Consider the following 17,283-nt stretch of genomic DNA (forward strand, 5'->3'; position numbering starts at 1 on the left):
TTTTATTGGTGTAGAGGAATCCAGCTGATTTTTGTATGTGTATTTTGTATCCCGATACTCTGCTGAACTCTTCTATTAGTTTCAGTAGTTTTCTGGAGCATTCCTTAGGGTTTTCTGTGTATAAGATCATGTCATCTGTAAATAGAGATACTTTTACTTCTTCCTTGTCAATCTGGATGCCCTTTATTTCTTTATCTAACCTAATTGCTCTGGTTAGGACTTGCAGCTCAATGTTGAATAAGAGTGGTGATAAAGGGCATTCTTGTTTGGTTCCCGATCTCAAAGGGAATGTTTTCAGGTTCTCTCCATTTAGGGTGATACTGGCTGTTGGCTTTGTATAAATGCCCTTTATTATGTTGAGGAATTTTCCTTCTGTTCCTATTTTGCTGAGAGTTTTTATCATGAATGAGTGTTGAACTTTGTCAAATGCCTTTTCTGCATCAATCGCTAAAATCATGTGATTCTTTTCTTTTGTTTTATTTGGTGGATTACATTAATTGTTTTTCTAATGTTGAACCATCCCTGCATACCTGGTATGAATCCCACTTGGTCATGGTGAATTATTTTTTTGATATGTTGTTGAATTCTATTGGCTAGAATTTTGTTGAGGATTTTTGCACTTATATTCATGAGGGATATAGGTCTATAATTTTCTTTTCTTGTGGTGTCTTTACCTGGTGTTGGTATCAGGGATATGGTGGCTTCATAGGAAGAGTTTGGTAATAGTCTGTCTTTTCTATGCTCTGAAATACTTTTAGTAGTAGTGGTGTTAACTCTTCTCTGAAAGTTTGGTAGAACTCTGCAGTGAAGCCATCCAGACCAGGGCTTTTTTTTTGTTGGGAGTTTTTTGATTACGTTTTCAATGTCTTCTTTTGTTATGGGTCTATTTAGTTGTTCTAACTCTGTTTGTGTTAGTTTAGGTAGGTAGTGTGTTTCTAGGAATTCATCCATTTCTTCTAGGTTTTCAAATTAGTTTGAGTATAGTTTTTCATTGTAGTCTGATATTATTCTTTTAATTTCAGTAGGGTCTGTTGTAATATCACCCCTCTCATTTCTTATTCGGGTTATTTGCTTCCTCTCCTGTTTTTTCTTTTGTCAGTTTGGCCAGTGGTTTATCAATTTTGTTGATTTTTTCAAAGAACCAGCTTTTGGTCTTGTTAATTCTTTCAATTGTTTTTCTGTTTTCTATTTCATTTAGTTCAGCTCTAATTTTTATTATTTGTTTTCTTCTGGTGTCTGTTGGTTTCATTTGTTGCTCTCTTTCTATTTGTTCAAGTTGTAGGGATAATTCTTTTATTTGGGCCCTTTCTTCTTTTTGGATGTGTGCGTTTATTGATATAAACTGACCTCTGAGAACCACTTTTGCTGTGTCCCAAAAGTTCTGATAGGAAGTGTTTCCATTCTCATTGGGTTGTATGAATTTCTTTGTTCCATCCTTATTGTCTTCTATAATCCCAGTGTTTTTTGAGCAGGGTATTGTTCAGTTTCCAAGTGTTTGATTTCTTTTCCCTGCTTTTCCTGTTATCGATTTCCACTTTTATGGCCTTATGATCAGAGAAGACGCTTTGTAATATTTTATTTTTTAGATTCTGCTAAGGCTTGCTTTGTGGCCTAATATGTGGTCTATTCTAGAGAATGTTCCATGTGCACTGGAACAGAAAGTATAGTTGGTTACTGTTGGGTGGAGTGTTCTGTATACATCTATGAGGTCAAGTTGGTTAATAGTGGCATTTAGATCTTCCGTGTCTTTATTGAGCTTCTTTCTGGATGTCCTGTCCTTTACCGAAAGTGGTGTGTTGAAGTCTCCTACTGTTATTGTGGAGCTGTCTATCTCACTTTTCAATGCTGATGGAGTTCGTTTTATGTATCTTGCAGCCCTGTCATTGGGTGCATAAATATTTAATATGGTTATATCTTCTTGGTGTATTGTCCCTTTAATCATTATATAGTGTCCTTCCTTATGCTTTATGATGGATTTAACTTTAAAGTCTATTTTGTCAGAAATTAATATTGCCACTCCTGCTCTTTTATGATTGTTGTTTGCTTGATATATTTTTTTCCATCCTTTGAGTTTTAGTTTGTTTGTGTCTCTAAGTCTAAGGTGTGTCTCTTGTAGGCAGCGTATAGATGGAGCTTGTTTTTTAATCCATTCTGCCACTGTCCGTCTCTTTATTGGTGCATTTAGTCCATTTACATTCAGGGTAATTATGGATAGGTATGACTTTAGTGCTATCATTTTGATGTCTTTTTTTGTGTGTTGTTGACACTTTCTTTTTCCCACTTGATTTTATGTGCTGAGTAGATTTTCTTTGTATATTGTCCTTTCCTTATATTTGTTTTTATTGATTTTGTTTCTGCTGAGTCTGTATTTTTCCCTTGTATTTTATTTTGATGAGTAGGATAGTTTTTCTCCTTTGTGGCTACCTTATTATTTACCCCTATTTTTCTAAACTTAAAAGTAACTTTTATTTCTTTGTATCGCCATATCTTCCTCTCCATATGGAAGGTGTATGATTACATTTCTTAGTCCCTCTTTATTATTTAAATGTTGTCTTCTTTTATATAGTAACGTTGCTGTTACCCTGTTTGGGGCTTTTTTTTTTTTTTAATAATCTTGCTTTGTGTTTTTGGATTCCCCTATCTGGGTTGACTTCTGTTTGCTCTGCCCAGTATTCTAGTGTTGGGTTGATAGCTGATATTATTGATTTCCTAGCCAAAGAACTCCCTTTAGTATTTCTTGTAGTTTTGGTTTGATTTTTATGATTTCCCTAAACTTGTGTTTATCTGGAAATGTCTTAATTTCACCTTCACATTTAAGAGACAGTTTTGCTGGATATATGATTCTTGGCAGGCAATTTTTTTCCTTCATTTTTTTTAATATGTCATCCCATTGCCTTCTTGCCTGCATGGTTTCTGCCGAGTAGTCCGAGCTTGTTCTTATTGGCTCTCCTTTGTGGGTGACTTTTCGTTTATCCCTCGCTGCTCTTATAATTCTCTCTTTATCTTTGGTTTTGGCAAGTTTGATTATAATATGTCTTGGTGACTTTCTTTTAACATCTACCTTACGTGGAGTTCGATGAGCATCTTGGATAAATATCTTCTCATCTTTCACAATATCAGGGAAGTTTTCTGCCAACAAATCTTCAACAATTTTCTCTGTATTTTCTGTTATCCCTCCCTGTTCTGGTACTCCAATGACTCGTAGGCTATTTCTCTTGATAAAGTCCCACATGATTCTTAAGTTTTCTTCATTTTTTAAAGTTCTTTTTTCTGCTTTTTCTTCAAATATATTAGTGCCAAGTGATTTACCTTCGAGTTCAGAAATTCTAGCTTCTACTTGCTCAGTTCTACTCCTCTGACTTTCTATTGACTTGTCTAATTCTGTAATTTTATTGTTAATCTTCCGAATTTCTGATTGTTGTCTATTTATTTTTCCAGCTTATTAAACTTCTTATTATGTTCCTGAATAATCTTTCTAACTTCTTCAGTTGCTTTATCTGTGTGTTCCTTGGCTTGTTCTGCATATTGCCTTATTTCTTTCCTGATGTCTTGAAGGGTTCTGATATTAAACTTTTGTGTTCTGCATCAGGTAATTCCAGGAATGCACTGTCATCTAGAAGATCCCTGGGTTCTTTGTTTTGAGAGCCTGTTGAGGTGATCATGGTCTGTTTGTTTATGTGGCCTGATGTTGACTGTTGTCTCTGAGCCATCTGTAAGTTATTGTATTAGTTTATGCTTGCTTACTGTGTCATAGCTGCTTGCTTCGTTTTGTTTTGGTATATCCCTATGGGTTGCTTGAGTGAGCTAGCTTGATTATTTTCGCCTTTGGAGCTCTGGTGTCCTGTCCCCAGCTGGCTAGAGGTGTTATCAGGTATATGAGTCTAGGATTCCATTAAGTTTTCTTGTATGAATTCAGCTCAGGTTTCCAGGTAGCTGATATCAAGTGTGTCGTACAGGCTCTGTCCTACAGTCTTGGGGGGCAGGGTTTTTGGCATAGATACCCGTATCTGATTGCAGCAGGGGGTCACGCTCTGAACAAGGCATGGGGCTGAGAACCGAACCCCAAATGTCTCTGAGGAAAATATATCTCTGTTCCCTAGAGTGTGCTGGTGGGTGGACTCTGCAGATGGACCATGGGCACCCAAAGATTTTTTTGTAAGGACTGGGAGGTACCAGTTATCCCTGGGCCCCTGTTGCAGGTGGCTGCGCTATCCAAGTGGGGCCACCAGTCCTTAGGTCCCTGTTGTGGGTAGGTGAGGACCTTGTTTAATAGGCAAAGCAATGTCAAACATCAAACACCTACCTCTCCACTGCACAGCTGAAATGGTTGGAGTCTGCCAACAAGGGCCTGTTCTCCCAAAATAGGCCCACACAGGTCCATGCAGAAGGGAAAGTTGCTCAAGGTCCACGGACGGTCTATGCCTGGACAGAAGTTGCTTCTGTCCTGAGATCCCCCAGTTAATGGAGCCAGCAAATTATCTTTTCATCCAAGTGCAAATTTTTTCCTTCCCCAAGGTGGGGAGGATGGCTCTACGTGCTCACCAGGGTCTATCTCAGGCCCAGGGATTCAGCTGCTGAGGCCAGCTTGGGGGTGGGGGGGGGCACGGTAAAATGTATGCACATACTTAGAATTTGCCGAGAGCGCCGTTCTCCTTAGGCTCCAGAGGTGTGAGTAGACTGTGCTGCTGGCTGCTTCTTCCTGAGGAAACTGCGCCCGAATGCTAGGACCAGCCTGCCGCAGCTCCGGGAATGGTTCCTGAGGGCTTTCCATGATTCATGTCTGGTAACTCCTCTCCGCTTCTGAATGGTCTCTTCCTTCCCCTGCAACTCAGTTTGTTTGTTAAGCTTACCTTTGATGCTCAGGGCTCTAAGCTTGTCGCAAATATACTCGTTTCACTTGTTTTTTTGGGTCTTTGTTGGAAAGAGGGCTCGCTGGAAAGTCTGTCTATTCTGCCGTCTTGGCTCTGCCTCCAGAAGTTTATAATTTTTAATGTCATACAGTTATCCGTTGTTTCTTTATGATTAGTACTTTTTTGTCTTCTCTAGGAAGTGTTTCTCTACCTCAAAGTCATAAAGATAGCTCATATTATCTTCTGGAAGCTTTCTTATTTTACCTTTCTATACTTCATCTACAATTAGTCTTTATGTATTGAGATAGGGATAAAGTTTCATAATTTTCCCATGTGGATATCCAGTTGACTCAACAATCTTTATTGAAAAGGCTGTCTGTTCTTCATTACTTTGCATTGCCATAAATTAAGCATCTATATATTGTGGATCTGTTTCTCATTTCTATCCTGATTCATTAGTCTGTAGTTTTAGAAGTCTCTTGTAAAGCATGTGTTTGCATGCATCTTTTAATCTTCCCACCTTATTCTTCTTAGTCATTTGCACTTCTGTATACATTTTTTTTTTTTTTTAGCTTATCAGTTTCCACACATACACATAAACATGCTGGGAATCTGACTGGAATTTCATTACATTTATAGATCTTGGGGAGACTTGACATTTTTGTTTTGTTTTGTTTTGTTTTGTTTTATATATATATATTTTTTATTAACTTTTATTGAGCTTCAAGTGAACGTTTACAAATCAAGTCAGACTGTCACATATAAGTTAATATACATCTTACTCCTTACTCCCACTTGCTCTCCCCCAATGAGTCAGCCCTTCCAGTCTCTCCTTTCGTGAAAACTTTGGCAGCCTCCAACTCTCTCTATCCTCCCATCCCCCCTCCAGACAGGAGATGCCAACACAGTCTCAAGTGTCCACCTGATATTATTAGTTCACTCTTCATCAGCATCTCTCTCCCACCCACTGTCCAGTCCCTTTCATGTCTGATGAATTGTCTTCGGGGATGGATCCCGTCCTGTGCCAACAGAAGGTTTGGGGACCATGACCACCGGGATTCCTCTAGTCACGTCCAGACCATTAAGTATGGTCTTTTTATGAGAATTTGGGGTCTGCATCCCACTTATCTCCTGCTCCCTCAGGGGTTCTCTATTGTGCTCCCTGTCAGGGCAGTCATCGATTGTGGCCGGGCACCAACTAGTTCTTCTGGTCTCAGGATAATGTATGTCTCTAGTTCATGTGGCCCTTTCTGTCTCTTGGGCTCTTAGTTGTCGTGTGACCTTGGTGTTCTTCATTCTCCTTTGCTCCAGGTGGGTTGAGACCAATTGATGCACCTTAGATGGCCGCTTGTTTGCTTTTAAGACCCCAGACGCCACATTTCAAAGTGGGATGCAGAATGTTTTCATAATAGAATTATTTTGCCAATTGACTTAGAAGTCCCCTTAACCATGGTTCCCGAACCCCCGCCCTTGCTCCGCTGACCTTTGAAGTATTCAGTTTATCCTGGAAGCTTCTTTGCTTTTGGTCCAGTCCAATTGGGCTGACCTTCCATGTATTGAGTGTTGTCCTTTCCTTCACCTAAAGCAGTTCTTTTCAGCTAATTAATCAGTAAAAAAACCCTCTCCTTCCCTCCCTCCCTCCCCCCCTCGTAACCACAAAAGTATGTGTTCTCCTCAGTTTATACTATTTCTCAAGATCTTATAATAGTGGTCTTATACAATATTTGTCCTTTTGCCTCTGACTGATTTCGCTCAGCATAATGCCTTCCAGGTTCCTCTATGTTATGAAATGTTTGACAGATTTGTCACTGTTCTTTATCGATGCGTAGTATTCCATTGTGTGAATATACCACAATTTATTTACCCATTCATCCGTAGATGGACATCTTGGTTGCTTCCAGCTTTTTGCTATTGTAAACAGAGCTGCAATAAACATGGGTGTGCATATATCTGTTTGTGTGAAGGCTCTTGTATCTCTAGGGTATATTCCTAGGAGTGGGATTTCTGGGTTGTATGGTAGTTCTATTTCTAACTGTTTAAGATAACGCCAGATAGATTTCCAAAGTGGTTGTACTATTTTACATTCCCACCAGCACTGTATGAGAGTTCCAGTCTCTCCGCAGCCTCTCCAACATTTATTATTTTGTGTTTTTTGGATTAATGTCAGCCTTGTTGGTGTGAGATGGAATCTCATCGTGGTTTTAATTTGCATTTCTCTAATGGCTAATGATCGAGATAATTTTCTCATGTATCTGTTGGCTGCCTGAATATCTTCTTTAGTGAAATGTGTGTTCATATCCTTTGCCCACTTCTTGATTGGGTTGTTTGTCTTTTTGTGGTTGAGTTTTGACAGAGTCATGTAGATTTTAGAGATCAGGCTCTGGTCGGAGATGTCATAGCTGAAAATTCTTTTCCAGTCTGTAGGTGGTCTTTTTACTCTTTTGGTTAAAAATAGTGGATTTATTGTTTTTTTTAGATGAGCATAGGTGTTTGATTTTTAGGAGCTCCCAGTTATCTGGTTTCTCTTCGTCATTTTTGGTAATGTTTTGTATTCTGTTTATGCCTTGTATTAGGGCTCCTAAGGTTGTCCCTATTTTTTCTTCCATGATCTTTATCGTTTTAGTCTTTATGTTTAGGTCTTTGATCCACTTGGAGTTAGTTTTTGTGCATGGTGTGAGGTATGGGTCCTGTTTCATTTTTTTTGCAAATGGATATCCAGTTATGCCAGCACCATTTGTTAAAAAGACTATCTTTTCCCCAATTAACTGACACTGGGCCTTGGTCAAATATCAGCAGCTCATACATGGATGGATTTATATCTGGGTTCTCAATTCTGTTCCACTGGTCTATGTGCCTGTTGTTGTACCAGTACCAGGCTGTTTTGCCTAGTGTGGCTGTATAATAGCTTCTGAAATCAGGTAGAGTGAGGCCTCCCACTTTGTTCTTCTTTTTCAGTAATGCTTTGCTTATCCGAGGCTTCTTTCCCTTCCATATGAAATTGGTGATTTGTTTCTCTATCACCTTAAAAAATGACATTGGAATTTGGATCGGAAGTGCATTGTATGTATAGATGGCTTTTGGTAGAATAGACATTTTTACTATGTTAAGTCTTCCTATCCATGAGCAAGGTATGTTTTTCCACTTAAGTAAGTCCTTTTGAATTTCTTGTAGTAGAGCTTTGTAGTTTTCTTTGTATAGGTCTTTTACATCCTTGGTAAGATTTCTTCCTAAGTATTTTATCTTCTTGAGGGCTACTGTGAATGGTATTGATTTGGTTATTTCCTCTTCGGTGTTCTTTTTGTTGATGTAGAGGAATCCAAGTGATTTTTGTATGTTTATTTTATAACCTGAGACTCTGCCAAACTCTTCTATTGGTTTCAGTAGTTTTCTGGAGGATTCCTTAGAGTTTTCTGTGTATAAGATCATGTCATCTGCAAATAGAGATAATTTTACTTCCTCCTTGCCAATCCGGATGCCTTTTATTTCTTTGTCTAGCCTAATTGCCCTGGCTAGGACTTCTAGCACGATGTTGAATAAGAGCGGTGATAAAGGGCATCCTTGTCTGGTTCCTGTTCTCAAGGGAAATGCTTTCAGGTTCTCTCCATTTAGAGTGGTATTGGCTGTTGGCTTTGCATAGATGCCCTTTACTATGTTAAGGAATTTTCCTTCCATTCCTATTTTGGTGAGAGTTTTTATCATGAATGGGTGTTGGACTTTGTCAAATGCCTTTTCTGCATCAATTGATAAGATCATGTGGTTTTTGTCTTTTGTTTTATTTATGTGATGGATTACGTTAATGGTTTTTCTGATATTAAAGCAGCCTTGCATACCTGGTATAAATCCCACTTGATCGTGGTGAATTATTTTTTTGATATGTTGTTGAATTCTATTGGCTAGAATTTTGTTGAGGATTTTTGCATCTATGTTTGTGAGGGATATAGGTCTGTAATTTTCTTTTTTTGTAATGTCTTTACCTGGTTTTGGTATCAGGGAGATGGTGGCTTCATAGAATGAGTTGGGTAGTATTCCGTCATTTTCTATGCTTTGAAATACCTTTAATAGTAGTGGTGTTAACTCTTCTCTGAAAGTTTGGTAGAACTCTGCAGTGAAGCCGTCCGGGCCAGGGCTTTTTTTTGTTGGGAGTTTTTTGATTACCGTTTCAATCTCTTTTTTTGTTCTGGGTCTATTTAGTTGTTCTACTTCTGAATGTGTTAGTTTAGGTAGGTAGTGTTTTTCCAGGAATTCATCCATTTCTTCTAGGTTTGCAAATTTGTTAGAGTACAATTTTTCATAATAATCTGATATGATTCTTTTAATTTCAGTTGGTTCTGTTGTGATGTGGTCCTTCTCGTTTCTTATTCGGGTTGTTTGTTTCCTTTCCTGTATTTCTTTAGTCAGTCTAGCCAATGGTTTATCAATTTTGTTAATTTTTTCAAAGAACCAGCTTTTGGCTTTATTAATTCTTTCAATTGTTTTTCTGTTCTGTAATTCATTTAGTTCAGCTCTAATTTTTATTATTTGTTTTCTTCTGGTGCCTGATGGATTCTTTTGTTGCTCACTTTCTATTTGTTCAAGTTGTAGGGACAGTTCTCTGATTTTGGGTCTTTCTTCTTTTTGTGTGTGTGCATTTATCGATATAAATTGGCCTCTGAGCACTGCTTTTGCTGTGTCCCAGAGGTTTTGATAGGAAGTATTTTCGTTCTCGTTGCATTTTATGAATTTCCTTATTCCCTCCTTGATGTCTTCTATAACCCAGTCTTTTTTCAGGAGGGTATTGTTCAGTTTCCAAGTATTTGATTTCTTTTCCCTAGTTTTTCTGTTATTGATTTCTAGTTTTATTGCCTTGTGGTCTGAGAAGATGCTTTGTAATATTTCGATGTTTTGGATTCTGCAAAGGTTTGTTTTATGACCTAATATGTGGTCTATTGTAGAGAATGTTCCATGTGCGCTAGAAAAAAAAAAGTATACTTTGCAGCAGTTGGGTGGAGAGTTCTGTATAAGCCAATGAGGTCAAGTTGGTTGATTGTTGTAATTAGGTCTTCCGTGTCTCTATTGAGCTTCTTACTGGATGTCCTGTCCTTCTCCGAAAGTGGTGTGTTGAAGTCTCCTACTATAATTGTGGAGGTGTCTATCTCACTTTTCAATTCTGTTAAAATTTGATTTATGTATCTTGCAGCCCTGTCATTGGGTGCATAAATATTTAATATGGTTATGTCTTCCTGATCAATTGTCCCTTTTATCATTATATAGTGTCCTTCTTTATCCTTTGTGGTGGATTTAAGTCTAAAGTCTATTTTGTCAGAAATTAATATTGCTACTCCTCTTCTTTTTTGCTTATTGTTTGCTTGATATACTTTTTTCCATCCTTTGAGTTTTAGTTTGTTTGTGCCTTTAAGTCTAAGGTGTGTCTCTTGTAGGCAGCATGTAGATGGATCATGTTTCTTTATCCAGTCTGTGACTCTCTGTCTCTTTATTGGTGCATTTAGTCCATTTACATTCAGCGTAATTATAGATAAATAAGTGTTTAGTGTTGTCATTTTGATGCCTTTTTATGTGTGTTGTTGACAATTTCATTTTTCCACATACTTTTTTGTGCTGAGGCGTTTTTCTTAGTAAATTGTGAGATCCTCATTTTCGTAGTGTTTGACTTTATGTTTGTTGAGTCGTTACATTTTTCTTGGCTTTTATCTTGAGTTATGGAGTTGTTATATCTCTTTGTGGTTACCTTATTATTTACCCCTATTTTTCTAAGTAAAAACCTAACTTGTGTTGTTCTATGTCACCTTGTATCACTCTCCATATGGCAGTTCTATGCCTCCTGTATTTAGTCCCTGTTTTTGATTATTGTGATCTTTTTACATATTGACTTCAGTGATTCCCTGTTATGAGCATTTTTTTTTTTTTTAATTAATCTTAATTTGTTTTTGTGGTTTCCCTATTTGAGTTGATATCAGGATGTTCTGTTTTGTGACCTTGTGTTGTGCTGGTATCTGATGTTACTGGTTTTCTGACCAAACAATATCCTTTAGTATTTCTTGTAGCTTTGGTTTGGTTTTTGCAAATTCTCTAAACTTGTGTTTATCTGTAAATATCTTAATTTTGCCTTCATATTTCAGAGAGAGTTTTGCTGGATATATGATCCTTGGCTGGCAGTTTTTCTCCTTCAGTGCTCTGTATATGTCGTTCCATTCCCTTCTTGCCTGCATGGTTTCTGCTGAGTAGTCTGAACTTATTCTTATTGATTCTCCCTTGAAGGAAACTTTTCTTTTCTCCCTGGCTGCTTTTAAAATTTTCTCTTTATCTTTCGTTTTGGCAAGTTTGATAATAATATGTCTTGGTGTTTTTCTTTTTGGATCAGTCTTAAATGGGGTTCGATGTGCATCTTGGATAGATATCCTTTCGTCTTTCATGATGTCAGGGAAGTTTTGTGTCAGGAGATCTTCAACTATTTTCTCTGTGTTTTCTGTCCTCCCTCCCTGTTCTGGGACTCCAATCACCCGCAAGTTATCCTTCTTGATAGAGTCCCACATGATTCTTAGGGTTTCTTCATTTTTTTAAATTCTTTTATCTGATTTTTTTTCAGCTATGTTGGTGTTAATTCCCTGGTCCTCCAGATGTCCCAGTCTGCATTCTAATTGCTCGAGACTGCTCCTCTGACTTCCTATTGCGTTGTCTAACTCTGTAATTTTATTGTTAATGTTTTGGATTTCTTCATGCTGTCTCTCTATGGATTCTTGCAACTTACTAATTTTTCCACTATGTTCTTGAATAATCTTTTTGAGTTCTTCAACTGTTTTATCAGTGTGTTCCTTGGCTTTTTCTGCAGTTTGCCTTATTTCGTTTCTGATGTCTTGAAGCATTCTGTAAATTAGTTTTTTATATTGTGTATCTGATAATTCCAGAATTGTATCTTCATTTGGGAAAGATTTTGATTCTTTTGTTTGGGGGGTTGTAGAAGCTGTCATGGTCTGCTTCTTTAGGTGGTTTGATATGGACTGCTGTCTCCGAGCCATCACTGGGAAACTAGTTTTTCCAGAACATCCGCTGACTGGGACGCTGGCCCCAGGCTCCGAGAACAATCGCTGCTTCCCCGTATTTGTTCGTTCTCCGTCTCTAAATCTGTGTTTGTTGTTCAGGGTTCGTAGATTGTTATGCATGTGATCGATTCACTTGTTTTTCTGAGTCTTTGTAGCAAAAGGGATCCGAGGTAGTGTCCACCTAGTCTGCCATCTTGGCCCCGCCTCCTTGACATTTTCACAATATTGATATATTTTCAATTTGGTAATATTTTTCTCCATATATTTCACTCTTCTTTAATTTGTTCTGATAATGTTTTATAATTTTGTTACAGAGATTCTCTACATATTATTTATGTATTTGATTTATAGGAGCTCTTTGCATATTAAGAAAATTAACTTTGTCATTTTCCCCAATTTATCAGTATTATGATTATGAGTTTTTAAAAAATAAATTTTTAGTATTTATATAATAGATCTGTCAGTGTTTTTCTTCTGGAGCCCAGATCTCTTAATTCTTCATTTAATGCTTTTTATGTAATATATCTTGATGCTTTTATTAGATAGTATCACGGTTTTACACTGTCTTTCAGAAGAGCTAATGATTTCAGTGGCCATGTTAAGTAAAATAAGTTATTTCTGAATTCCCCTTTTATATTTTCACAGATTCCTATTATAGCTATATCATCAGTTTTTGATAAATCTATATTCGATGGTTTCTTATTATAAATGTGTTACTATTTTCACTGCTATGTGTTAATATTTTCAGTGCTAAGTCAAGTAGAATACTGTGAAACAATTCCTTTCCCGTATAATTTTTTTCTCAGTTTATAATTATCTTATTTTCCATTTGCTTAGTTTTCGTTGAGTATTGGGACTAAGTTTTTCCACACCCTCCAGAAACTTTATACTCTTCAATACAGTGTCCATACAAATATACCTGATAATTTGTCAGTTCTGTTTCTTTCCTAGGAACCTCTCTTTTGAGGTTCTCATTGATCTGCTCCAGTCTCTATTTTATAGTTGACATCTTGGGAATGCCCTTTCCTAGTTTGGGTTGTCTATATCCTGGTCACCATGTCTTTAGTTCTTGTTTTTTTATTTTATTTTAATTTTTATTGTGCTTTTAGTGAAAGATTACAAATCAAGTCAGTCTCTCATACAAAAATTTATATATACCTTGCTATATATTCCTAGTTGCTCTCTCCCTAATGAGACAGCACATTCCTTCTCTCCATCCTCTATTTCCGTGTCTATTCAGGCAGCTTCTGACCCCTCCTGCCTTCTCATCTCCCCTCCAGACAGGAGCTGTCCATATAGTCTCATGTGTCTACTTGATCCAAGAAGCTCACTCCTCACCAGTATCATTTTCTACTTCTTGTTTTCCTGGAGCACATCCTTGAGTAGCTCCTAAGAAAGGCAGCATGGGAGGTGTTCTCTTGTGGATTTTGCATGTCGCCATGAATTGGAATCGACTCGATGGCAATGGGTTTTTCTTACAGAATAAAATTAGATAGGATATAGAATTTTGATAAGATCTTCCTTTTCCTTTTGTAATATTTTATTGAGTTTTTGATGAAAATTTATATAACAAGCTAGGTTCCTATTTGACAGTTTCCACAGAAATTGTTCAGTGACAGTAGTTATGTTTATCCCAATGTCGCTATGAGTCGGAATTGACTTGTCGGCAGTGGGTTTGGTTTGGCTTTTTGGTCAACATTCTCTCTTTTTTTTAATGGTTTCTACATGTACAATTTAGTGACATTGATTACATTCTTCAAGTTGTGCTGTCATTCTTACTCTCCTTTTCTGAGTTGTTCCTCCCTCATTAACATAAACTCAGTGCCCTCTAAAGTTCCTATCTAATCTTTTGAGTTGCTGTTGTCAATCTGATCCCATATACATAGTTCTTAAAAGAGCATAAGTCTCAAGGCAGACCTTTTTTGCTAGTTAAGCTAAACTGTTGTTCGATTTTAAGATGATTTCAGGGGATATTTTTGGTTAAAGGTTTAAATATTATCTCAGAGCAATAGTTAAAGGGGTTCATTCATCCTCCGTCACTCTAGGAAGTCTGGGGTCCATCAGAAATTTAGATTCTGTTCTGCATTGTCCCCCTGCCTTTTTATTTTTTAGTTTAAATTTAGCAATATCTTCTCCTTCTAGAAGTGTTTAGCATATTTTCTTTATTCCTGGTATTCCAAAAGTTCACAGTGATGTGTCTTTTGTATAAAATAATACACAGTATATATGCATAGTATTGTCTTATTAATACTATGTACTGGGTGCTTAGTGGATCTTTCCATCTCTTAGGTACATTTCCACCAGTCCTATGAAACTTTTTGGAAACCCTGGTAGCCTAGTGGTTAAGTGCTACAGCTGCTAACCAAAAGGTCAGCAGTTCGAATCCTCCAGGCACTCCTTGGAAACTCTATGAGGCAGTTCTACTCTGTCCTATAGGGTCGCTATGAGTCGGAATCAACTCGATGGCAGTGGGTTATGAAACTTTTTTTTATTGCTTCTTTTGGTAACTTCCGCCCCACTCTTTTTTTTTTTTTTTTCTCTTTCTGGACTGTCTGGCAGATGTTTTCAGCACTCGGTATCAGTGGCATCTGTGGCCTCCAATTCCTGAGTCTTCCCATGATTATTGGGGCAAATCAGTTTACTTCTTATTGGGCTTTTCCTGCAGTAGGTTTGACTTCTTCCTTACTGTTAAGTCTATGCCATTTTTCTATCCTCCTTATATTATGTATAATTCAGACTTACCATAGTTTCTTAGTTTCATCAAAGAGAGAGTTTGTGTCTATTTCTTATTTCCTGTGTTTTGTCTGTTTGTTTTATTTCTGATTATTTTCATATACGCCGGTTATGCTTATATATATATATTTTTAATTTTGTTGTGTTCTAGGTGAAAGTTTATGGCACAAATGAGTTTTTCATTCAAAAATTTATACACAAATGTTTTTGTGACATTGTTTTGCAATCTGTGCTCATCTATTTTATATCCTAGTCTATAAAAAATATTCTAAAACAAAATGACCAGACCGACGAACAGATATAAGTGCTTTTTTTGAATAAATATGAGATTGTTTGTACATAGCAGTCTTTGAATTAAAAAAAAAAAATTTATATTTTTAGCAGATTAGCACTGATTACAAAAAACATCATTGTGTTATATGCCACTAGAAACAGTGATCAATTAAACATTACAAAACGCTTTATTACTTAGACTTTTAGTGTTACATTTATTGAAAGAACATTTTTAGATTTATTTGAGCATAGATTTTTATTGCATATTATAGTGCTCTTTCTTCTTGCCTTTCTGTGAACACAATAACTTTATTTCAATGTTAAATCATAGTGTAATCTTTTCGAAGACATTTAATTGCAGAATTACTGTTACAGGTCTAATTACAAAATTTATCTAATATTAATAGTGCACACACTTATATTTAAGTGATTATTATATTAACAGTATGCCTATAACTGCACATATTTGCAGGTGCAAAAGCAATGGCAACTATGTTACAACTGCTGCCTGGGCTATGTTGTTGTTTTTTGCTGTCTATTCCCTTCCAACTCATGATGACCCACCCCAGATGTAGAGAGCAGAACTGCTCCATAGGGTTTTCAAAGCTGTGATCTTTTGGATGCAGATTGCCAGGCCTGTCCTCCAAGGTATTTCTGAGTGCGTTCAAACCTCCAACTTTCGGCTAGTAGTCAAGCGCCTGGACTATAAAAAAATGACTACAGACATGTGAAAATGCCGTCGCTTTTAAGTCACGTCCCTATTTCAGAGATGTTAAGATGCAAAGAAATGTGTCATAAGAATTGATGAAATACAGTGTAATCTGCTTTGCCTGAATAGAGCTGGCCTCATACTTATTTCTTTTAGTTTTTTAAATTATAACTATAAATTGTATATGTGTGTGTATGTATACATATATGTATACATATGTGTGTATATCTGTAGAGTCTGTGGGTGGTGCAGATGGTTAAGTGCTACACTACTAACCAAAAGGTTGGTGGTTCAAACCCACCCAGAGGTGCCTCAGTAGCAAGGCCTGGAGATCTGCTTCCGAAAGGTCACACCCTTGAAAACCCTGTGGATCAGTTCTCTTCTACACATATGGGTTCGCCGTGAGTCAGAATCGACTCGGCAGTAGCTAACAGTGATGGTAACACGTATCTCCATGTACACACGTATACCTTTTCTTTTTACTAAATAAACTGATAAATGGATCTCTGTTTTCTAGTTCCCAGATAAAGAAAACTTTAATATTGAAGACAATTTTCTAAAGATAGCAGAATCTGATAAGGACACCACTGAAAACAATTGTAAGTAAATTGTGAGTAAAATATAACATTATGAAGTTATTTGACGTTGGATAAACTGTCATGTAAAGATATCTGCTTTTTTCCCCACAGCAATTTTAGGTTTCCTTCCTAAAGATGCAGAACATTCAGAATATCATTATTTGGATTATAATTTCAAATCAGCAGAGAGGACTGTGTGGGAAGCCAATAAGGTATATAAACAGAATTTTCATTGTTAGTGGTAAAAAAGTGTTGATAGTCTTGCAAGAAATGAATCTATTAGGAACTATAAGGATAAAAGTCGTAAGACTGGTTGATATTTTTAAATACGATCAAGAATGTTTACCAGCAACCAACCGACATTAATTTAATGGTGAAATGGAAGAGTAATTTTTGTTTGTAGCAAGAACAAATAGGGATGACTGCTATCTCCCTCATTATTTGAAGATGTTTTGATTATTGCGATATGACATAAAATGAGAGGCATGCATATTAGGAAGAAGTAAAATTAGAAGAGTCAATCAAAACTTAGTAGAAGTTTAAGAAGGACTTAATAAAACAAGATAAGATAAACTTGGGTAAAAAAATTGCTTCCCTAAACCAGTTAGAGAGAGAGTACAGCCCCCGGACACCCTTTTAACTCAATACTGAAGTCACTCCTGAGGTTCACCCTTTGTTCAAAGATTAAACAGGCCCATGAAACAAAATGAGATTAAATGGGCACACCATCCCAGGGGCAAGGATGAGAAGGCAGGAGGGGACAGGAAGGCTTACAACAGGGAACCTAAGGTCAAGAAGAGGAGAGTGTTGACATGTCATGGTTTGGCAACCAATGTCACAAAACAATATGTGTATTAATTGTTTAATGAGAAACTAATTTGCTCTGTAAACCTTCATCTAAAGTACAATAAATATTGCATTGATTAAATAATAAAAATTAATAATATTAAAATAAATAAATAAAAATACACCAGTTAGAGACTATAACAGAAAAAGAGTCCCAGGAATAGTAACAAATGATATAAAAAGTCAAGGTATAATCTTAATTAGAAATGTGTAGGACATACTTGAAATAAATAGGCTAAGAAATTTTACTGTGAGAT

The 17,283-nt window shown here is 36.7% G+C and overlaps 1 protein-coding gene across 7 annotated transcripts in view; it reads left to right on the top strand.

Moving 5' to 3' along the window:
* Window positions 1–17,283, top strand: part of ZGRF1 (zinc finger GRF-type containing 1) — a 103,806-nt gene that overhangs the window by 37,039 nt on the left and 49,484 nt on the right. For all 7 annotated transcript variants that reach the window (XM_064285427.1, XM_064285425.1, XM_064285423.1 and 4 more), the window contains 2 exons: window positions 16,120–16,201; window positions 16,292–16,392. In XM_064285427.1, the coding sequence (XP_064141497.1) occupies window positions 16,120–16,201; window positions 16,292–16,392 (183 nt within the window). The remainder of the gene's footprint in view (window positions 1–16,119; window positions 16,202–16,291; window positions 16,393–17,283) is intronic.

This window comes from Loxodonta africana, chromosome 5 (genome assembly GCF_030014295.1).
Source record: "Loxodonta africana isolate mLoxAfr1 chromosome 5, mLoxAfr1.hap2, whole genome shotgun sequence".
NCBI lineage: Eukaryota > Metazoa > Chordata > Mammalia > Proboscidea > Elephantidae > Loxodonta > Loxodonta africana.